The sequence below is a fragment of the Rhopalosiphum maidis genome, chromosome 3 (assembly GCF_003676215.2).
Source record: "Rhopalosiphum maidis isolate BTI-1 chromosome 3, ASM367621v3, whole genome shotgun sequence".
NCBI lineage: Eukaryota > Metazoa > Arthropoda > Insecta > Hemiptera > Aphididae > Rhopalosiphum > Rhopalosiphum maidis.
Window position 1 is genome coordinate 32,242,392 of NC_040879.1, and position 25,124 is coordinate 32,267,515.

General features: G+C 28.5%; 1 protein-coding gene across 1 annotated transcript; it reads left to right on the top strand.

Moving 5' to 3' along the window:
• The first annotated feature begins 4,878 nt into the window (after positions 1 to 4,878).
• On the top strand, positions 4,879 to 24,929 carry LOC113555912 (pyrethroid hydrolase Ces2e). The gene is made up of 3 exons (XM_026960529.1): positions 4,879 to 5,514; positions 21,000 to 21,109; positions 22,913 to 24,929. The coding sequence occupies exons 1-3, from the start codon at positions 5,049 to 5,051 to the stop codon at positions 24,392 to 24,394; spliced, it is 2,058 nt and encodes a 685-aa protein (XP_026816330.1). The 5' UTR covers positions 4,879 to 5,048; the 3' UTR covers positions 24,395 to 24,929.
• Positions 24,930 to 25,124: the final 195 nt, after the last annotated feature.

Consider the following 25,124-nt stretch of genomic DNA (forward strand, 5'->3'; position numbering starts at 1 on the left):
TGTATAATATATCAATATGGATTTTTAATGCATATTATATTCAATATTAATGTGTTAAGTTTTTGATGTGGAGTATTCCACTTAATAAAATTTATAAACTATAATGTTACTCTTTGTTTTCAGAATTAAGAATGTGTACCAATAGATACATATAATAAAAACATTACATTTTTAGTATTTTAATTGTTGTATTAGATATATACAAAATTTCACTTCGTATACTTAGGTATACATTTTTAAAACTAAATTATTTTGAATCAAGTCAGTGTCGGACTGGGAGAAAAAATAGCGCAGGAAAATCATAATTTTAGCGGCCCTCAGTAGTCAGTACACTAACGGCCCTTTTATATATATATATACATATATATATGTATATATTATATATAATTATTATATACTTTTGTAAACACAATTTAGCTTTTAAATTTTTAAATATTTTAATTAATTGATATAAAATAAAATAAAATAAATACCTATTTGATATTCTATTTTTAAACTTGTTACAATAAATACGTTTAATAATATTACATACTTATTACTTATTAGACGATATTTTAAATTATAATTTCAGAATAATAATATTATTAATATATATTTTATACAAGCAGCGGTCCACCGGGAAATTACTCGGTATCCCGGTTGTCCAGTTCACCACTGAATCAAGTTTTTAATCAAAAATATAATATAAATAATATTATACTATTCTAAAATAGTGTTTTTCATCAACATACTCTATAGCGACGGAATTACTCGTGACCATATCACCAATGTCGCTTAAATTCACGTCATTTTTAATAATTATTTCAGCAAATAATCAACAAGTGTCAATTTAACTGTGTTAAAATCAGTGTTTGGAACGTTCACTTAAAAAATGAACTCGATCACGTTCACGTTCTTTCACAAAATGAACGCGTTCATGGGTCGTTCATTTGATTTTTAAAATTTTTTTTTATGAATCATTAACCTGCAGTAAATATAAAAACCCATAAACATATACAACTCAACTCAAAAATAAAAATACAATTTAGATTAGAGAATATACAATTTATAAAGTATCTGAATTATATTTTTAATATCTGATATGTTATTTGAGTTGCAATCAAATAAATATCATAGGAATTATAATGAGAAAACACATATTTTATACATATATTTATTAAATGATAAATAGATTAAACGTCTTAAAAATCGATCAAATTCATTAAAAATATAAACGTCGTTCATGTTCACGTTCTATTTGAAAAAAAACGAATGACGTTCACGTATCGTTCAATAAATATGAACGTGAACGCGTGAACGTGCGTTCATGAACGACGTTCTTTTCAAACACTGGTTAAAACGATAGCCCTGTGTTTGGGCCCAAAATTCAAAATGGGGTGTGCCAGCGACATGGACCTATGGTAAACGAAAGTAAAACGAGTGGCTGACATTTAATTGAATCCCGCAAATACTTTTGGGTTATCGAGTTGAGTCCCTTCAGGCTATTATTGATATATATTAATTGCTTATATTGTTTTTAATAATAATAATAATTATTATTATGTGTAATATAATAATGTTAATAATTAAATAGTGGCTGGTAAAAATTTATTTAATACTGATTTTAAAAAGTCAAATCTCCAAATTTGCTTATATATATATTTGTTTGTCTGCTACCGTAAAAATTTTTCTTTTTCTAATATATCTTTACATGATCTTTCTTACTTCGCTTTTTTAATTTTATATATATTGTATCAGACTGTATCCCTAGAAAAGTGTCCTCAAGAAAAAAATATTAGAATGTCCCGAATGAAATGAAAAAAAGCATTTAATTTTGAGTGACTTTTACTGTGTAGGTAGTTATGACTTTTTATCTATACGGACTTAATTCAAAGATATTAAGATAATAAGCTGGACTCAATTCAAACAGATAAAAGTAGCATGGAATCAATTCAATATCACCGAAACGAGTATTTTTGAAGTATCTTAATCTATAGTTGGACTTTCAGCAACCTGACGCATAAAATCAGATAATTTCAATGCTTATTATATGTATAGGTACTTTTTAAATATTTAGTTATACGTTTATTGTGATTTGTGATCATTAAAAAAATAATATTTGTCTAGGGTTTCCATTAAATTTAATATAATTACTTTTAAAATAATATTCTAACTATCTATTATATTTTAGATTTTGAGCAGGGAAAAGAATATAATGATTTTATCAAGGTGTGTTTTTTTTGTATATACACAGTAAGTACTTAAAAAAAGCTTTTATTTTTAATTTAAAGAGTGGTTATGGATAGAAAATTGTATCAAGTTTGTATTTTAAAGAGTTCGAATTAAAATTTATCGTAAAAAACTAACAAAAAATTAAGGACAAATGGTAATTTTTAACACACATTTAATATTATTATTAAAAAAAAATTTGTGACCATGGTTATCTGGGAACTCATTAAGTTCAATCTTTATATTTACTTTAATACGATTCGCAATAATCAAAGCTCAATGTTTTCGAAGCAAAACAAAATAAAATAACTATTTTAATACTTAAAAAGTGTGAGGGTGTTAAATTTCTAGAAAATTATTTTTTTTTTGTAATAAGTAATCTGCATTTTTTTATTTGTTTATAGAAAACTAATAACTCTTAATTATTTTAATAATTAATGACTTTAATAACATCATCAAAAAATATATCATGAAATATTCTTAGTGATGTAGGCAGGGTGATAGATCGTTTCTGCTCAGAATCGTTTTTCGTATACAATATTATGTATTTCATTGAATTCAAATTTAATACACTTATAATAATGACCCACTTAACACCTAATGTACAACAGAGCGGTACCCAATTGCTTACTTTTTTTGTATTCTAGTTTACATAATAATCGTTAAACAAAATATCAATAAGTCCCTAATATAGATTCACTTTTATATAAAAATGTTTAAACTTATAAATGTAATGTATAATAGTAATAAGGATACATATATGTTAACTATTTACTAGATAATTTTTCTGGTAAAAAGTTAAATTTAATGATAAAGAAAGTATTTACATCAATAGCTGTAACATGCTTACAAAGTATAAAAATTATTATCAAAAGAAACAAAAAAAAAAAAAAATGAAAATAATAAGCAGAAAAATTGTTAGAAAGACATTTAGTCAATAAAAAAAAGTTGCTCGTTATCGGTATGTCTCTTAAAATTAAAATTATGTTTATATACACGAATACACAATACAAAAAATGTATTTAACTTTTTAATATACGCTTTAAATATACTTACAGTGAAAAAGAGTTAACATTTATATTTTTTTACACAATAGATTGGTTTCATTTTTAAAGGGGAAATCAAACCAAATAATTTGTTACATTTAGGGGGCTTACACTTTACACTGTTATTTTCGTAAAATTTGATATTAGAATTGTAATTAGATTTATTTATATAATAGTAACGGAAAGTGATATTTTTTTTTTATGTTTCTTATTTTTTTTATATAAAACAATAATTTATTTAGTTATTATAAACTATTTAAGGTGAACAATCGCTTTTTAGGATATATTTTATTGAAGAGTAAGTGGGCGCGCACTAACTAAAGAACTTTTTATTGAAAATGTATTATTTTTCTATGATAATTGTATTTTTTCTTCAAGTTTATTAGTATCTTTATTTTAGTTTATTAGGTTCGCGATAAATGAATCACTTTTTTCAAACGTTATAAATTTTAATAGTATACTTACATAATAGCTATAAAGTGTAAAATATGCATGTAGCACTGTAGCAGTATGAGGTCAAAGAACTCAGACACTTAGCTATAGATTCGGGCAGTGTAGTTTTTTGGCAATAAATTAAAATAATATTAAAATATTTAGGAAAAACTCTCATTAAAAAGGCGATCGTCTGACTCTAAAATTTATTGCGCGTTATACTTACAGCGCCATATGCACCCAAGTATGTATATGTATTAAAGTTCGCGTTTATTGAGACGGCGTGCAACTATATATAATATCATACCTACGTATCTCGGACTTAAATCGGTTCTGAGCGTGACGGCCACGATAATGAAATTCTGCCACGCGGCGCAATGGCTACGTCAAGGTCGAGGGGCTATTTAGCAGTGGGTGCTGTAGGGTTTGACATGGGGTTGCAGGCCGACGTGATTCCGACGATTATTATTATTATTATTATTATTATATTGTTATTGTTGTTCACTCGCGTCCGCTCGGGAAATTTACATATTTTTATCCCGCCGATCACCCAACACCGCACGCGGTTGCTATACTATAGGCGTATTATTATATATACAACGGTATTGTTATCGATGAAAATAATCGTAAAATATTAATGATTCGACCGCGTTATGTATACATGCATATTATTTCAATATTATAGACATACCCCCTTACGTATATATAATATAATATAATAACACGTTGGGACTTGGGATGCCGTAAACGGCGTGCGAGCGAGCGAAATAATCATCAACGAGTAAGTTGCGTGTGTATACAGAGCGTCTTTCATCGCTGTTTATATTACTATCAATCGTATGGTAATATATACGCTGCACACGGAACACAATTTCTTTACAGACTATACTGCAGACACCTCACGCCCTGTTTATATGATGTCAGTAATATTATTCGTACAAATGTGTAATGTACTCACAAGGAATAATTCTCTTGGCTAATTCGTCACCTCCGTTATTGTTGTGTTCCGTGCGAAACGGCTATTATTACGACGTCGTCGGGTGGGGTTGAACGCGGCAAGTGCAGGACGGTTGCGCACAGCGCGGTGGAACGCGCGCTGTACTCGGTCTTTGCCCCGTCGTGCGTAGTCTTTCACTTCATTCTTTCTTTCTTTCGCGGTCGTTATCACGCACAGTCCACGGCGGCTCGCGTACTTCCAACGGCTGTTTTACTTACGATAATTCATATTATATTTATCATTATTCATAATATACGCGACTACGTTCGCCGATCGAACACTCGTACTGCGATTGCGACCGCGACGGTTGATATTATTCTATACCTCTACTGGTAACAAATACTGCAGCACCGTCAACCTATACCATGGTACCGTCGAACCCAACACGGTTATTCGCCGCGGTACGTCGCAACCGGATCCGAGGGCCATCGCTAATGTTGGCGGCCTGCGCGTGCGTCTGTGTCTGCGTCGTTCAGGTGCAGTCGCAGAGAGCCGGCAGTGGTAACCGGGATGCGCCGGTGGTCAACATCCGCAGGCAGGGCGCCATTTCTGGGGTTGAGGTGCCGCTCAACAAGATCGGACATCGGGCCTGGACGTATCTGGGCATACCGTTCGCCAAGCCGCCTGTCGGCAATCTGCGGTTCGCGCCGCCAGAAGTCGATCCACCGCCCGCGTGGAATGGCGTGCTCGCCGGGTCCGCGCACAAGCCCGCCTGCATCCCGGACCCGCCGGTCCGGCCAAATCCAGTTCACCGACTGTTCACCACCGTCACACCGGGCCCGGTCAAGATTTCCGAGGACTGCCTGTACCTGAACGTCTACAGACCCGAAGGTAACGACCTTTCGCGTGTACCTACTTATAGCTATCGATACAACATACATAGATCTGCAAACTTCTTATATGCAGTATAGACGGTCGAGTCCAATTCTGGTCACGAATAAAGTTACCATTATGAATTATTGTGTACTTGTCAGGTTCTCGGGATAGTTCCGTGTGACTGTACTCGTTTTTCTTTAAAAAGTAATGCATATACTAACGAAATTCCGTTTTTATTGTTATTCTACTCGTTTTGAGAACGATAATTATTTATTTATATCGAACGTCCAGAACTCTAGTTGATAAGTTTCCTTGTAAGCGTTTAATTTTTATGCATATCCGTTTGGTCTTTAGTACCTATACTTGATTCGTGTAAAAATATCTACGGTTAGCGGAAAAAATAGACCCGTGCTTTGTATAATTATAAAAAAAGAGACTAAACCGTAGATAATAATGCGATTTACTGATCTTTGAGCTTTTGCTCTGTTTAACACTGTCAAGTTTGGTAATATAAATTGTTTTAATATATTATCCAGTTAATTACGAAAGCTTATAATCACACTGCAACATACACACACACACACATCTCTTACGTGCATTTCATATTTAGTCGTAACTATTATCAGTGTTGATATTTTAAAATGGGGCTTACATTTAAAAAAATATATAACTTTTCCGTTTCTACTTATTATGTTTTAAAACGATATTTAAATTTTTGTTTTTTTTTTAAACGTTATTTAACGTTATAATTTATAAACACATGATACTATTTTTTTTAAATTATATTGTCATTTTTGGTAAAATAATCACACCGTAATGTAAGAACTGAAAACTTATAGACTTTGTTGTCAGGTTATTAGATTAATTCCAAAATAAATTTGAATGAAGTTATTAAATTGTTTAAATTACAAATACGTTTTTTGTTTATTGTTAATCTTTAATTATGATTAATGATATAATATGTTTAATAGTATTAACTTTTTTTTTTGGTTTTTGGTTTACTGATTTTGTTCATTGTTTTATTTTTTTTCGTTTTAATGTTATAAATAAAGTTTTGAAGCCCTAGGTTAGCTGCTTTGAAACGAATGTTTAATAAAAAAGAAATCTTGTGAGTTATTTAAATATTGAAAAATTATTATTATTATCAAACACTCGAATTCATTTATACTGAAATCGCTCTAAATATTAATTGATCGATAGTGAAAATTAATGTGGCTGTATGAGATTTACAGACTAAAAATGATATTAAAAATGCAGTATACCATTTATTATATTTAAAATAAAGACAAAAATGAACATTATTGATATATAATTTATTTAGCAACACGATAATAACTCGTGGCTAAGCTGGAGAAAATCACTAGATGACTCATTAAGTCATAAATACTCATTTTTAAAATAAAAGATTAGCAATTTAACTTTTACGAACAGTTTATGTAATTTAATACCAACCTATGTGGTGTACTGATGTATTCATATTTTATTTTAGGTAATAAGAAATTTAATATTATTTTAACTATAACATAGTTCTATTCCGAATTGGCAACTTAAGGTTTTGATAATTTTTATGATATAGTTGTTAAATTCTGTAAAATTTATTTGACTCAGCAGCTACTATTTTCATACATATTAAACGTAACAGAACATGAAAGTTTAATTTCACTTTAATTGTTATACAATTGTTTATGTGAAAAATAATTCGAATAGGTAAGTTACGGAAAATAATTCCAAAGGGTTGGTTCATACAAATGTTGTTTAATAATAAATAAAATCTTGTATGGCTTGGTCAAAAAATGTATTAATTTAGGCGAATAATAAATATTCATAATGACATTTTATAATAATGTATTTATATTTATGTATCTATAAAAAGTTGCGCTACTATACATTTTATTTACCTATATTTAGCTTAAAAAAAAATTATACATATATATATATATATCTATATATATATATATATAGTCTAAAATGCATGACTGCTAAGTTATTTTAAAATCCCCTGGAGTAATCAAGCATTAAGAAATTGTTTAATTATTTTTGAATGTATTTAAGTAACGAACAATTAATTTAGTAACCTGGTAATATTTTTGTTTTGAAACATGTCGGTTGTAACGTAACATTTTATTAAAAGTAACTCACCTAAAACGGTTTATAAATATTGTGTTTTGTCATTAATCAATAATACTATGTATTTATTAATTAAATATTAGGACGATCGAGCATCTTTATACCTATAGGTCATAAGTCACAGCACTTTTTTGAATATAAGTAGGTATAAAAATTTTAAGATCAGTTTGGATATTAACAATATATTTTATAAAACCACACATATGATAATTTTTTATAGTTATTATTCTTTGATTTCTGGTTCGTGTGTATATAATTCTATTTCTATACCTTTTTACGGGTTTCATTTCAAGTGTTGTAAAATTACGATTTACTTCTATTAATTTTTAAAAAAGTTGATAATCTAGAAATCGAATTATTTTGGTTTAAATTTACATGCGTTGTTTTTTGAGTACAGTTGAGTACTTAAATAATAAAATTAGTTTTAACAATTTTATGAATTTTGAACTTGGTATAATTTTTTTAGTTATAAACATTATAATTCAAATTGATGACCTTCCAAGAATATTAGTTATACTGTTACTGGAAATCTCAACTATCGCATGTCAACTTAATTTTTTATACGGGTGCTGCAATTTATTTTATATTTTTATGTAACAATGTAAACCGCTCGTCCAAAGTGGTATAAACATATTATACTTTGCGTGTAGATTATTCGTTTAATTTTAATTCATAGAAATATTCAAACGGAAAATATAAATGTTGTTGTCCCTTATTTTTTTTTTTTTAATATTTTAAGTGTTTAAGAACGCTATGCAATTATTGCTGTTTTATATTCAAAAAACTATATGTTCTGTTTTTTAAGTACTTATTTTTTTAGTTTTAAAATTTAATAATTAATCAGGTTTTTGATATTAAAACATGTAGTACCTACCAATAAAATGTAAAACATGTTAGAACATTTTAACTCTAAATATCTATAATATTCTTTATTTATCTATTTTTATTATTTGATTAGCAATATTTTTGATGTACCTATATGAATAACTAAAATATCATAGGTAGTAAGTACTATTTGTGTAAGTGATCTTGATATAATTTTTTAACTTAAATTATCTATACAATCTCTAGAAATCTATAATTTTAATAATTTAAGTAACACGAACGCTGGTTATATATTATTTTTATTAATGAAACTTAGTACGTACAAAATAAAAATAAAAATAAAACTATAGTGGCGTAACTAAATTTATTTTATTTAAAAAATATGCATTCTATCTTAGTCACGTGAATATAATTATCAATCGCACATGCGTGTTAATAAACATATTTATATATCTATGTAAGGTACATGCATATTTTTTTATATAAATTGTCCTAAATATTAGGTAATTGATTTCAGATATTTATATTGTATTACATCAGACACTAAAAAGACAATACCTATTGTTTATCGCGTTGTCGTACGCAGAAGAAACTGGAATTAATTTCACTCTAACGAGTGTAGATAATGTCTTATATTATATCATTATCATATATCGTTAATATATTTTGAGGACCCATAGAAAGTTTGGTAAAATTCAAAATTGCCCACCACGGATCAACTAATGAATAACAAAATGTTTTAAATTTAATCTTAGATCAAATAACATTCTTTAATAGTGATAAAAGTAAAATAGAACCCTACAGTGCTAATTAAGAACTCATAATAATTGCAAATAAAAAGATTACTATAAGTTTTAATAAATTATTTTAGATAAAAATACGAAGCAAATCTTTATAATTAGAACGCCTATTTAATTAAATTTTTATTCGACCTTATGCTTTATGACTTTAATGCTGAAATTATTATACTATTAGAGTATATTTATTTCACCAATAGACAACAATAATTATTATGTATTAATATAAAATATTTTATTGCTTCTTAATTTGATACCTTGAATTTACATGTTAAAATGTAAATTGTTTTTAAAATATTGAGTTGTTAGATTCAGACAAAATTATTTTTGATAGGAACTATTTATACTAGTATCACATTACGCATTCTATATTATAATGTTACTGATAAGTAATAACACAACATTAGAATATTATAGAAATAATTTATCGACTTATAGGAGAAATATAGTACCTACTGCGGTTTACGATTCATATATTAAATTAAAAACACTTGTTCATCTTTTTTTTTTATTTGAGACACTTTCTGATTAATTTAGCAGTAATATTATATAATATATTGTTTAAAGTATTAATGAACTCTTAAAGTTTATTTGTCGTTAAAAGCACAGATTAAATAAAACGTAAAAAATAATGAATTTTAAAATTTTTTTTTTTATTAATATATTAATTAATTTAATGTTAATAAATTAATGTTTTATTTAATCTGTGCTAAAAGACATTATTGATTTAATATTATTTAGTATATGTGATACGAAATTGAAATACGTTTTTGGGTATCTGAAATACCTATACTAATAATAATTTTATTGTGGTGTATAAAATATAAGCAAGGTTGTTTATAGGCAGGTACCTAATACATTAAACAAAATATTAAATTAAACGATTTCATACTTTTATATACTTATATAGACTACCTAGTGTTTATGTGTATTAGTAGGTAAATGTGAAAATACAATTTCACTATATTATTATTATTGGCTACTCAGGTGTTAATAATTTGATTAAAAATTAAATAGATTATATAATATATTTCCTATCAGTAAAAGAAAATTCGTGCTTTTAATAATTATTTTTTTTATAAATTCGGTTTTTTGTTGATCTTTTTTGTTTTTTTTTTAAATGTTTTCTACTGTCGATTAATTCAGAACGGATATCCTGTATGGTTTTTAAGTGATAGCCCATACATTATGTACAAGCAATTTCGACAGTTTTTTTTTCAACTAACACGCAACCATTAAACTGTAATAATGCGAATATCGTATGGTAATACATTCTAAATAAGGAACACGTAAAATTAAAAAATGTATTGTTTTATTTTACGTGAAAATTAGAAAAAATTATTATTTATTTTAACACGTTGTACATCATAATATATTTATTTTTAATAGGTTATAGACAGTTTTCTTTGTTTTAACTCTGTATGACATGGTGATGACATTCAGGCCAAGAAAATTAATCGGATTAGAAAAGTCGATCCGGATCGAGACATAGGTATTATATTATACTTGTAGGATTGACTTCCTTAACCGATCGCCGTAATCTAGTACGATTACATCATAAATAGGTAGCTATTGTCTTCACGTTTAAATAAACATATATCAATGTGGTTACGGTGTACCTAATCGCGTATGATACATGGTATATACTTATTTATTTAAAACGATTACGTTAGAGTTAACAGAATTACAGAACATAATACTAAATTATAACATTAACAGCTAGGTCCATGACATACTAAAATGTAAATGGATAACAACATAAATCCCACCAAAATACCTAAAGTTTTGAGTTGACTGAAATCTTAAGCATGACAAATTATACGATAAGATTTGATTTTAGGTTTTCTAGAACATTAGAAATACTCTCTAGTACTCTATGTGCGAATAAATACAAATATTACTAGTAATTATGATGTAAATATAATAGGCATATCTATGTTATAACAGTATAAATATATAGATATATGGAGTTTTATGTTGATGTTTTTATGAGATTATTTTATCAAATGTAGTTAAAACATGTAGTGATGAGTTAAAAAAAATATTGATGATGTATACTTAGGAGATTCAAATTATTACCTATTATAACTTTTATATAAATAACTATTGAGAACGAATGTAATTAATAATTAGTCAATAAGTTAATTTTTAGATCATCATTTATTATATAGTAGTGGTGGCCAACATATATTAATGCAATTATATTAAGATCCAAATTATCTAATCTGTACTTTTATACCACAAAAATAATAAAGATAGCTAACATCCAATAAACATATCAAATTACGAAATATGAAATTATAAAATAAGAATAATATAATAATAAAAACATTTTTTTTTTTTATATAAATGTATGCAAAAAAAAATTAAAATTTTAATTTTTGTAAATAAAACCGTGAGCCGCACACGACGATGAAGAGAGCCGCATATGGCTCGTGAGCCACAATTTGGCCACCCCTGGTATATAGCCTACCTATATCGTATATTAAATCTCCGCTAGGGTTTAAATTTTATATAAATTGTATTTATATAACTCAATAACTCCTTATATTAGGTTTAAGGGAAATGCATCTAGAAGAGAAAAATCGCTTTACTATAAAAGTATGCATCAAATGTATTTTGTTATTGCATAGGTCATAGTAATGATTATGTTACATTTTAATTTAAATATAAATCATTGTATACGAAAAACAATTGTGAGCGAAGATAATCTGTTAGCCTTTATTTCTAACAGGTTAGTCCGCTACGTCATTTTTCAGTACATTGCTAAAAGAGCTACGTGTACCAAAAATGGTACACTTGTTGTTTTACCAATAAGTTTTAAAAAATAAAAAATGTTATTGTGTATAGTAAAATTCATAATAATATGATATACTAACATACATACAAGTTTTAAGTTTTATTGACACTTAAAATATCAAAAAAAAAAAAATTACCTTTATATATTTATTAGATTTTACGATTTTAGTATGAACTATTTATAAAGAATCTTGAATTCAATTTTTAAACTAATATATAAAAAGGAATATTTTTATGAAAATTTAACTACAAAATAGCATGTAAATTTTTGTGATTTTGACAAAATTCTAATTGCAAATACATAAAAAAAAAAATGTGTCTTTATATTTTAATATTTTTATATAGCTATAATAATATATTTTGTGGAGTCTTTTACGTAATAAATATACAAGAATTTTGATCTAGTGAATAATTTTTGTCGATATTTATAGAAAAAAAGCTAAAAAAATAAAAAAAATTCTTATACTTATAAATAATTTAAAAAAATTAAGACATGTTTAAAATGTGAAATTTCCTGTTTTCTTTATTTTTTACGATTAAAAAAATAAGTACTGAGAATTTTCAAGTTCGATCCTTTCCAAATCGAAAATATTTATCGTAAAGTTATGGCGTACTCGTCCGTCTACAAAAAAAAAACACATCATATCATAGTAAAATCAATAATTCATTGTTTCACTCGGAATTTAAAAGAAAAATATACATTTCATTGGAAAATCAATATATTCATCGAATCCATGTATCCATGTTAGATGTATAAATTTCTACACAAATATAAAAATAAATGTGTTTATATAGCTAGTAGGACATTTTGAAAATACCAAAAATAAATTTACGAACGTGAATTAAATGAAGAAAAGTTAAAAAAACCGAAACCACTTTTTTTTTTCGGTTGAACATTTTTCAATAGTGGTGGTCGAGAAAACAATATTTATAGAGAGAATTTATGATACCAAAATTCAGGACTATAATAATTATATTATACAACAATAAATAATAAAACATTGTATATTTTTACATATTTTATTCTATATATATACATTCTATATACATTTAGTAATGATTTATCCAGATTCGTCTATTTACGAATAGATTGTAGGTAGATGATGAGTTATCTAATGATTATAACTTATAACTTATAACTTATCAATGCAATACAATTAAAATTAAGAGTTGATGTTTTAGGATAAATATATTATTTAAAAAAAAATAAGAACGTCTTCATAAAAAATAATTAAATTATTTTCAATAGATTTTCTTTGTTTTTGACATTGCTATACGTTAGGTAACTTAACTTAAATATCTTAGCTTTTAAAAAATTATCAAAGACAAAACATTTTTCTATATTGGATTAAATTACAAACATAAAAACTAAAATACAATATTTTAAATATATTTTTTGTTCACTTGATATATTTTTTTTTAGGATACAGCCTATCAGTATATTATTATATAGGTTAGAGAATTAATAACTTTATTACTGATACATTGCTAATTCGATTGTATATAAACTATAAATTATGTTATTGTATAGATGGAACAATCGAAAGTGATAAATTAAGTTTTCATGAAGTGCAGACAGAATTAATTTTATTATTCGTTGTATTAATTAAACTCAACAACATCGCGTGAGAGTACTGATGTACTGTATAGAAAAAGTCACGACAGTTGTTAAAAGTATTTTCCGGGCGTCGCCATTCCTCAGCATTGTTTTTAAAACTCAAGTCGCCTTTCGTCATTTAGGCTAATTAAGTTTATCTGATTTATTTTTAAATTTAAATGCTTTCTATAACACCGTTGACGATTCACTATTGTAATTCCAAATAAATTCGAATTATGTACATGAATGAAAAAATGTATATCTATACATTTGTTTCCCATTTATATATACTTATAGTACTTTTGGTTTATATTTGTGGAATATTTTAATAACAAAATTATAATTTGTTGACCTTCTTTTGTTCATTCTATTAGTATATTTTATATAGTATTTGAAGTCTAAAATATTTCACCATATTGAGAAGTGTTGAATTTTTATTAATTATTTCACTTGCTTTACTAAATTACAAATAGCTACCCGTAAATGTATGGGATAATCAGATAATTATATAATACAATTACATTATTTTACATATTGACTAATTGTTATGAAAAAAAATATCATTCAAGGAAATATTTTTGTTATTGCATTATTGCTAAATAAAAGTTTTGTATAGTACAAAATATTATAAATTGAAAATAAAAATAAAATTAATATTAATGAAAATATTTTACATTTTGTGTTATATAATTAAAATCCAAGAAAATAAAACAAAAATTATAATGGTATAAATTGAAATGTTTAATGAATATTTAAAACACTATAGATATATACTGTATATTGATATGGTTAGTAGCTGTTATAAATTTATATTTAATGTTATATAGTTATAACATCGCACCAGGGCGCTAGTGATTATAATGTTGGGTAGTAATGTAATAAAAGTAACGTGTTACTGTAACGGAGCTATTTTTTTTTGTAACGTAGCAAGTTGTAATTTTTTTTATTTTTATTTCCAAGTAACAATAATATAACAGAAAATAATATGAATAATATAAAAATATATCATTCTACGTGTAGTTAGTGCGTTAGATTATTGTCATAACTTGATGTGTTTTCTTTCGTCTGATTAGAATCAAATACATTATTATTTATGAAATGTATACAATATTAAAACAATAATATTATTATTCAAATATAATGTAGTGCCAGTTAGTCGAATGAATTTTCATGATAGTAAATATAAAAAACAACTGTAATAATTCGCTTACCGGTTGTCGTTTATTTTAATGTATACTGCACGGAACGGTAAAGTCGTCTAAGTTGTCAATTCGAATCACGCAAGACAACTAAACGAAGAAAAAAAAATACCTTGTTTATTTTTTTGTGCACGCACAGAGTAATCTATATTGTTGTTTGTTATAATAAAAATAAAAAATCTGAAGGTAGTGAATCAAGTCGATAATATTACTGAATTTATTATAAGTGTAACCCAGGGTTTAAAACGTAGGTAAATATTCAAACTGGCGATAATTCAATAAGAAATACGATTGATTTTAATTATATGTAATTAAAGAATTTAAAATTATTTTACGATTGACTTGAAAAATGTATTTAAATTATATAGGATAAACAACTTCGAATAAAAAATGTCTAGTCAAAATATCTTAGCGGACAACCATATTACATTCTGCACAATATTCATGGTAGAAGAAATTGTCTTTAAAGAATATTTCAATTCTCAAGTAAAAAAAATTAACTATTAATTTCATTTCGCATTGCTTTTCGATAGTAAGTTTTCATTGTTTTTGTGATTCTTTAGTCAAGTAACTGTATGAGTGACACATTTGGCAGTAAAAATTTCAATTCCATGTTTTGTAAATTTAATTGTGGGTGTATGCACTACACTAAGAAGTAGTAAAATATTTTTTTTGTTTTTATTATTTCTTTATCTCATTTTTACCAGAAATTTATCCAAGCATTTGAATAATTGACAGATAATGTCACCCTTAAAACAATGTGGATTTTTACTTTTACCTATAATTAAAGGATGTTTTTTATCCGTACCTGTCTTGTTTGAAATATCATAAAAACGACAAGAATGTTCACAAGGTTAAATACCTGATATTTAGTGTTTTTAATAAAAGATCAATTTAACATTAGTAATATAAGATTTGGTTTGGGATTTTCAATTTTGATTTCAATAATGGTTGATTCTACAAACCAGTGATCACATTAAGTGGAACTCACTGTAGGAAATGTAGTATGTAACTTTTACAATTCACGGTTATGACTTATGAATAGAGCAAGGATTTTCAAGCATTCGCATATTTTTTTTGGTCAACTTTATCGTATGCAGAGTAGCAGAGTATAAAATACATTTCACAACGTTTGTGACCAAAATGTCAAAATTTTTGTTGCATATTTTGACATTTTTGTATTTAAAAGTTATATTTTTGATTATAAGAGCATATTTTAAGTTTTTAGTGCATATTTGAAGGTTTTTCGAAAATCATGTACTTAAATGAATATTTTTCAAGGACAAAAATTATTATATTTTACTGTTTAAGGTAAATATTTGAGAATAATTCAACAATTATTTTTAAATATTTAAAAATTATTGGGAGCATATTTAACCACATATTTTTTAATTTTTTGATGCATAAGTGCAGAATTTTAAATGCATATTTGATGATTTTTTAGTACATGAAAGTCTTTGCTCTACTTTAGAAGAATTATTTCTCTAAAATGATTTATATTCATTTTATATATTCATACTTGATGGTTGTTGCAATCGTTGAAATCATATGACTAATAGTGAACTTGAAACAAATTGTATTATTATTTGGAAACTTAGAATATTTTTAAGTATCAGCTATTAAGCATACATACATTGATATTACCTATACAACCCTAACCACATATTCAAAATATACAAATTACATACAGAGTTCAAAATTAAAGTTATTTAAACACATTTTTGATTTAGAACTAAATAATTTATGGTCAAGATGATTTTACTATTTTTCAATTTAGAAGAAATTTAGATTTTTGAACGGAGTACAGATAGCTATTATTTACAACAGTATGATTTACCCCATAAATAGAACTTTTTTAAAGTTATTGGAAGATTCATGGAAAAATTAGAAAATTAGCAAAAAGAAAGAGATATATGAATTATGATTAATTATTACTTATTGTGCGTGCGTTGAAGTGTTTGAAAAATATTATTTTAATGAAATAAGATTTATTTATTAGATTAGAAAATGTGGTTTAAATAGCAGAAATTTTAATATTCAAATAAGTACTGAAAAAAAAAGCGTTCACCAAAGTATAATTTATAAATAATTATTATATGTCTCATGTCTGTAATTTCCCAGGAATTATTGGTAGGTACTACGACCTTGAATAAACAAATTGTTATACTAATGTAACCCGCGAAGGTAAGTCATTTATTTCACATGCAATTCTGTCAAACCACGAGTACGTGCGCATTACGTTTTATTTTAAAACGAACATTCAGTCGATTAGAAAAATTTATATCTACATAATACTAATAAATATATTGTTATATAATGTTATGTCGTATTTTCGTGAATAGGCGTATATAATATCATACTATATCAGCAGTTATAGATATCTACATCGTTTTTATAAACGTAAACGGTTCATAGATAGGTATAAACACTATAAACTTAAGGGAGGGGGGTAAGTAGGTAACCTAACCCGTACAGTAAATATCCAGTGAAGCTTGTTATTGAGGAGTATGTCATTGTAATATATGTGTTAAATATGAATTCAATGATAAATTATTGTGCACATAAAACGGTTCTGAACGAAGACTGTCAGTCTATTTTACTAAGTATATTTTTAATTTTATGATATATTTTTATTGCTATTAAAATAATTTACATTACTTTTAGAATAAGTTGAATTTATTTTTTCTAAAACATCGCGTTTGAAAATGTCATTGTTTGTATGTAATATAATAATTTACATTAAAAGTTTCAAGTATCTACCCCCAAATAATGTTTTTAAATTAAAACAAAATAATTAAAATCGTTATTTTTTGTTTAAATGTTTGATTCTGTCCAAATTTGAACTTAAAATATCAAAGAAACTATATTTTAAATATTTTTTGGTTACAGAATGAGGAATACCTTGTATTACATTTTTTCCTAATATAATTGTTGTTGACAATTATAAAAAAAAAAAACTAATTAATTGAAAATATCTATAAATAACACAAATAAAGTTAAAATATTTTGAAAAATTATCATTTATGGTCTTATAGACAATTGTAATATAATAAATTGTTATATAGTTCAAAAGTTTTAGTATAAAAATTTGGTGAAAATGAATAGTATCTACGGTTATTTGTTTTGGAGTTAAACGTTAAACGTTAAAATCGAATTTAGTTGAATTCTGGTTTTGTGTATACATTATTCTGTTCTAGAATTTATTTTTGTTTTTTCCGGTTATTTTAAAATATATTGGGAATTTCAACCCTCCAATAGATCCAATTTTCTACCAGAACCACCTTTAAAGTTGAAAACTGAAGCATTTTTATTGCCCTAAAAAGTGATGACAGACACAAACATATAAATAAATTCAAATTAAAGAACACACACACACACACACACACATACACATAGAAGACTAAAGTCTATGACAAATTAAATTCAGGATAAATTAGGATTAACACATTATTATATTTGTTGGCGAAGCAGTAAGCAGTTCTATCGCAATCATTAAGTGACAATTTTTTAAAAGCGTCAAATTGTTGAGATCGGCAGTCGTTTTTCACGGAGAATGCAATGGTTTTAGCGATTTTATGCACGTTTATTTCTTAATAAAATATTATAAAGGACAATTTTACTGATTAAATGTTATAATTGGAATTGAATAGAATCTTGAAAATGAGATGGTGGACATTTGAAATAATTATGGTGTTTGTCGTTAAAAATAATTTTAATATTTTAATATATAACAAGAAGAAGGTGTATGGTATTAATAAAATACATTTATAATAACTGAAAGTAAGCCTAGAATTATATAGTTATTTATACGATATGATCACTATAATAATATTATACGATACATAAGCGCACGCTATAACGAAATAGGCAACATCATAACACTCAAAGGTGGGCGAACTCTGTATTTATTGTAGGTATAAAGTGTAATATATTATATACTAAAGAGGGTGCTGGGAGTACGGTTTTGGAAAAATTTATTATTCGAGGTCATCGACCTTGATTTTGCTTTGCACGATAATAGTTTTGTAATTCTTTACGTTTATATAGAATATTATAATAGAAACAGATATGTGTACAAATACAATTCATTTGAAGTTATCATGAAACGTAACGCAATTATGGAAAATACGATGATGTGTATCGTTTATGTATTGTATATATTTTGTATTAATTGTGATTTATGAGGACGAACCTTATAGTGCGTGGGTCAAATTCTATAAACGAGCATCTCGTTTTAATGCTGCAAATGTTGCAAGGCCAACTTTTTGAGTAAATTGAAATACAAAAATTATTATTATACGATAAAAGTTCGTCAAAAGTTGCGTAAATTGAAGCATATATTGTGAAATTATATGATTGCCAAATGTGCAGTGGCATAATAGCACGCAATCGGTTTGTTTTTTGTCCATGATGTAATAATTTGTGTTTATATATTTTGTGCCGCGCGATTTTACCGCGTTATTTAAAAAACTGTACGATATGTATTGAAATGAAGGCTCTGTCAAGTGTCAAGTCTCTATTAATTATAAACGTAGTTGTGAACTTTTAAAAAGTTAATTTGTATAAATTAATATACAGAGTATGCTGATTTTAATAATACTTATCAAAAACGGTCACTTAAATCTTGGTTATTAAATTTATAATAAAGTTTTATAGTTTTATAAGTTTAATAAACGTGTTTTTCAAAATTTTGTTTTGTATTTAAATTTAAGTGTGAATTTAGAAGTATTTAAGTTTTCTAACATTGAAGACAAGTGTTAGGTTTACTTATTATTTTCCCAAGTGAGAGAATGTTTGTTAATGTGTTGTATGACTTGATGACTATAGGAATTAAAACGAAAAAATTCCAAGCATTATTATTTAAAATATGTTATGTTATGTTATTTATTTTCATTTGTTTATTGTGTATCTGATGTTTATTAAAGAGTTATATTATGGTTTATGATAGTATACTTAGTATACTGTATTAATAAATATATATAACTGAGAAAAATTGGCAATGTATACAACTATACTATGTTTCAAACTGTTTGTTAATGAATTGTTAATATTTTGATGTTGACAAAATATACAATACTACTGAAAATCGTCTATAAATTTAGTAAAGACTACTGTGATATCGAAAATTAAGTGGGAAGGTACTATAGGCACCTGGCTTCATTACCTCTCTTATATACTAAATATATTTATTTTAAATTTGTTTTCATGTTATGATGCTTGACGTGTAATAAGTATTTACATAATGCTAACGTACATACGCCTATCCTCTCAATACTAGTTTAACGGTGTAGTTTTAAAACCGGTCAAGCAAACACAGTTATTATGGAAACATGGCGCTATTTCGTGGTGCAAATTTGAAATGGTCCCTGTTATAGGCCAATTTATATGGTGTATCCGTGGATTAAAATTAATTTTAGTTCGCAAGTACGTTAATGGACGCAATTTATCAACGTAAATAATTTCAGATGTGTACTATTATAGATGCCATAATAGTATTTACATGATAAGTCCTAAACTATATCATTTAACTTGAAATTGGAAGAATTAGCTGGGATGTGTGAAAATACATGATAATAATCACAAGTTAAATATTTGCATGTAAAAGAGTTTGACATAGAGAAAAGTAGAGTAATGTGATTTGAAACTAAAGTGTGAATAGTATGATACATTTTTAAATTTGTATCTATAAAATATATTTCAATAAAACCAAACACGCATTTAAGTTTAATCTATTTCGGAATTGCCACTGAGATGATATTTTTTTTCTTCAAAATATTTAATTCAATATTTAGGTATTGCCTTAAATATGACGACAATCCTTATACTATAATGATAATGTAAATGTATTTACATACATAATATATTAAACATTTATATATCAAATATTCTTGTTCATTTTTAAGTACCTATTAATAATATGTTGAAAAATTTTTAAATTGTATTAATTATAATGGATATATTATAATTTTTAACAGTTAATACATTTATTATTATTAAATAAATAAATACTTAACAACAATTTTTTTGAAAATTTCAATATGAGAAGTTATTACTTACGTTATAATAGCCATTACAGTGCTAAGTCCTATAACTTACATAATATTGTATACAATTTAATATAATATATATTATTTTGTTTTATTTTGTTTTGTATAGGTGCGGTACCGGAAGAAAAGTTTCCGGTCATGGTTTGGTTTCATCCTGGCGATTTTCATTGGGGAACGCCAATATATTGGGATGCTTCGGTTTTGGCCGCTAGACACAAAGTACGTTATGTTAACTTAAACAGCTATAATATTATTATATACTTGACAAAAACACCTCTGTTAAAAACATATAAACTTACCTTATAATCTTTTACAACTTTACGGTCACAAACAAATTACACAATTATAGACCGTAGTCAGCTTAATAGTACTAGGCAAATAGGTATATTTCATTTTATTGTGTAAAATATAACATTGCGATTATACCAATTAAAACGTCGTAAGTTCGTAATCTCGTAAGCTATAAAATGGCTACAAATAATTGAGTTTTTAATAAGACATTTTTAAACCAAGGAAACACGCAAAATTAAGTACATAATATAATCGTATAAGTCGAAACTTTTTTTAAATTTTAAGGCTTTCACATCTCTTATAATTTTAAATAATAATTTCCTTTTATCCTAGTATCTATTTTAATTTCTATTATATCTATAGATAAATGATTCAAATCAATACATGATAAACTGTACCTGGTATTCTATTCTTAATACGAAATGTTATAAATAGGGCTATGATTTCTATGCAGTAAATGATTGTAAAATAATATGCATTTTATTTACCAAAATATGCAAAAGCCAATTTTTTTAAGTATAAGTTAATATTATCACAATATGCTATTATTAAATTATGTTTTTTAAATTTTAAAAAGTGAACGACCGGCGATTAAATCAAAGATTTATGTTGGCTGATACTGTTTTCCACATCACACGATGTTGTTGGAGCTTATTTAAATTATGTGATTTGTCCCGGATTTTAAGTAATATTAACATCATTTTCTTCCGTTTTATAATCACCATTTATAATATTAAATATTTTTAGAAATGTTTTGAATCTCTTATTCTTCTCTAGTTCATTTTAGTTAAAATAGGTCGTATATTTACAATAATTCGACAAATAAACCAATAATTATAGACGTTTTTAAGATAAATACCATTTAAAATTAACAAGATTCTCAACAATTTATATGAAATTATATTCATAATTATATGCATTATGTTCAAAATATGCAAAAAAAAAAAAAAATTGCACTATTTAATCAAGAATAAACCAAATCGTGGATATATCTGACAACCAATCAATATAGACTTAAGGAAAAAAACATGCAAATACATAGAAATCCTAGCCCTAGTTATAAACTTTCAAGTTATGATATATTGTTTATTACTTAACGAAACGTATTTAAATTATTATAAAAGATTGTATCAATAATTTTGGCATAAATTTAAATATTATTAATAGGTGAAATAATTTATCGGTTATAAGTGTGGTAATTTATTTTCGATTCAGGAAAATATTTACATAAGTGATTAAAGTAAGATATGGCTAACAGTTATGAATATTATTCATTTATTTATAACTTTATAAGTTATAAGTTATAAATTATAAGTATTATATAGAATGACGAAAAAGTTTTTTTTTAATCATTTTTCTATAAAATGACTCGATTTTAGAAATTCCTTTGATATGTTTTTTTAGGAAAGTTTAATATATTGGTAAAAAAACATAGACGTAATTTTCGAGTACACATCCCGGGTATAGTTTAGTGTCTTATTAGTTACGCTATTGAAATTATTTTATGTTTATAAAATGTGTAGTAATAAGTTTATTTTGAAGTAAATAACGGAAGGCATTTCTACGAAAGTTGTTGACATTTATTTTTAGAATATCGAGTTCTTTAAATAAATTATTCCAATCGATAAAACGTGCATGTTTTTTTCTCAAGCATAGAATCTATACACAGTAGATATTACTCATATTATACTAATATATATAAAACACGTGTTATCCGGACTTGTGCCGCAGGTGATCGTTGTGACAACGGCGTACCGTTTGAACATATTGGGCTTCTACACGGACAACACTGCGGAGGCGTCGGGCAACTGGGGACTGTTGGACCAGGCGGCCGCGTTGGACTGGGTGCAGCGAAACATCGACAGCTTCGGCGGCTCATCGCAAAACGTGACCGTTTTCGGACAGGGCTCGGGCGCGGTGAGCGTGGGTCTGCACGTGGTGTCGCCCTGGTCCCGGGACAAGTTCCACCGGGCGATTAGCATGAGCGGGAACGCGCTGCTCAGGACGGCCGTGATGGCCCCGGACGATCCGGACGCCGTGCTGGAGGCGCTGGCCGACAAGTTCAACTGCTTCCGGAATACGTTGACCGGATGCCTGCGGAACGTGGACGCCGAGACGCTGGTCAAGGGCGGCGGTTCGCTGACCCGCTGGGGCCCGGTGGTCGACGGCCCGGCGCTGGCCAATTTCACCAACGTCCAAGAACCGTTTCTACCGGACACGCCGGCCGCGCTCATGGACGACGGCCGCTTCGCCGCCGTGCCACACATGATCGGCTACAACCGGATGGAGGACGCGTTCGACGCGTTCGACGGAGTGAACGGCGGCGCCGAGGGCATAACCAGAGATCGGTTCGAGGCGTTGGTCCGGGAAGGCGTCGCCGACGATGACGAGGACGACCGTCGGGCGCGTCAGCTCCGGCGGCTCCAGCAACAGCAGCAACAGCAGCCGGTCACCACGGCCACCACCGGCGAAACGGCGGGCGCCCTCTTGGACGGCGGCGGAGGCGGCGGTGTCGTCGTCGACGACGAGGGTAACTGTACGCTGGACACCGACTTCGTGGTGGACACGGTCGTGTTGCGGTACGCCAGGAAGACGGACGATCCGGAAACGCTGCGCCGGAACTACGTGATCATGGCCGCCAACAAGGCGTACGGCGCCACCGGTCACCGAGTGGCCGGTTACGTGTCGCGTCTGAACGCCACATACGTGTACCGGTATGAGTATAAGCTGCGCGCGACCAAAGCGCTGCCGGCCGCCGCCGAGTGGATGGATGCGCCGCACGGCGCCGAGCTGCCCGTCGTGTGGGGCATGCCGTACTGGCCGTCGGCGGCGACCATCGACTGGACGGCCGCCGACCGCCGGATGTCGGACACCGTGATGGCGTTGTGGACGAACTTCGCGCGGCACGCCGACCCGGCCCACCGGTCGGCCGTGGTCAACGTCCGGTGGGACGAGTACGAGCCGCGCAACTCCCGGGCCATGGTGCTGGACAAAGTGCCGATCATGTCGCAGCCCGACCAGGAGCCCGAGTTCTGGAACGAGTACTATCCCAAGGTGTTGGCCGTCGCGCTGCAGTGCTGCGCCAATCGCACCGTGGAATCGGGGGCTACGGCCGTTTTCGAGGGTCCCGGGCCGGCCGCTCTGATGGCGCTCGTCCTGGTGGCCCTGTCGTGGTCATCGTTGGTCACGGGCTCGTCATCGTTGCTCGTGTGAGCACTGACCGCACGAATGCCAACCTAATATTAATATATTTATAGCACGGGCGATGATTACTACTGCGTTTAATATGATGCGTTATTACTACTATGAACTGTTCTTCAAAATTATTGTATTATTATCGCTCTCATCGGGTCCGTGGAACGCGTTTTGAATATTATTTTTTAACGATACGACGATGCCGGAAAAATATCGATTTATTTCCCAATACGCGACGTCTAAATGACATTGAAGTCACGTGAAATATATTACACACGAAAAAAAAAACGTTTTAATAATTTTGTAGATATATAGTATAGGTATACGTATATATTGAAATATCGGAAAACGATAACTTCTCTACTGCACCGCTGCTCGTGTCGTGAAAAGTCGACAATAAGTACACCTCACACGAACAATGCACGCAATTCAAAGCAAATGTTATACTAAAGCGAAAATAACAATAATCTTAAAAACAAAAAACAATATTATATTATATATATACATGAAATATAGTATTGTTGTTTTTTAATTTCTAGAAAACAACAGAAATAGTTTCATCTAACGGACAAAGCGATTATTTAAGCGATTTATCGTTTTGTTATTATTGTTAGTGTTAAAGTCACTGGACTTAATTATATGTCTTGTATAATAGAACTATATTTTTTAATTTTTATCCTTTAAATATGATTCAATACAACTAAATACGCATACATGTATGTCAGAAGTTCAATTAGAATTTTATGTT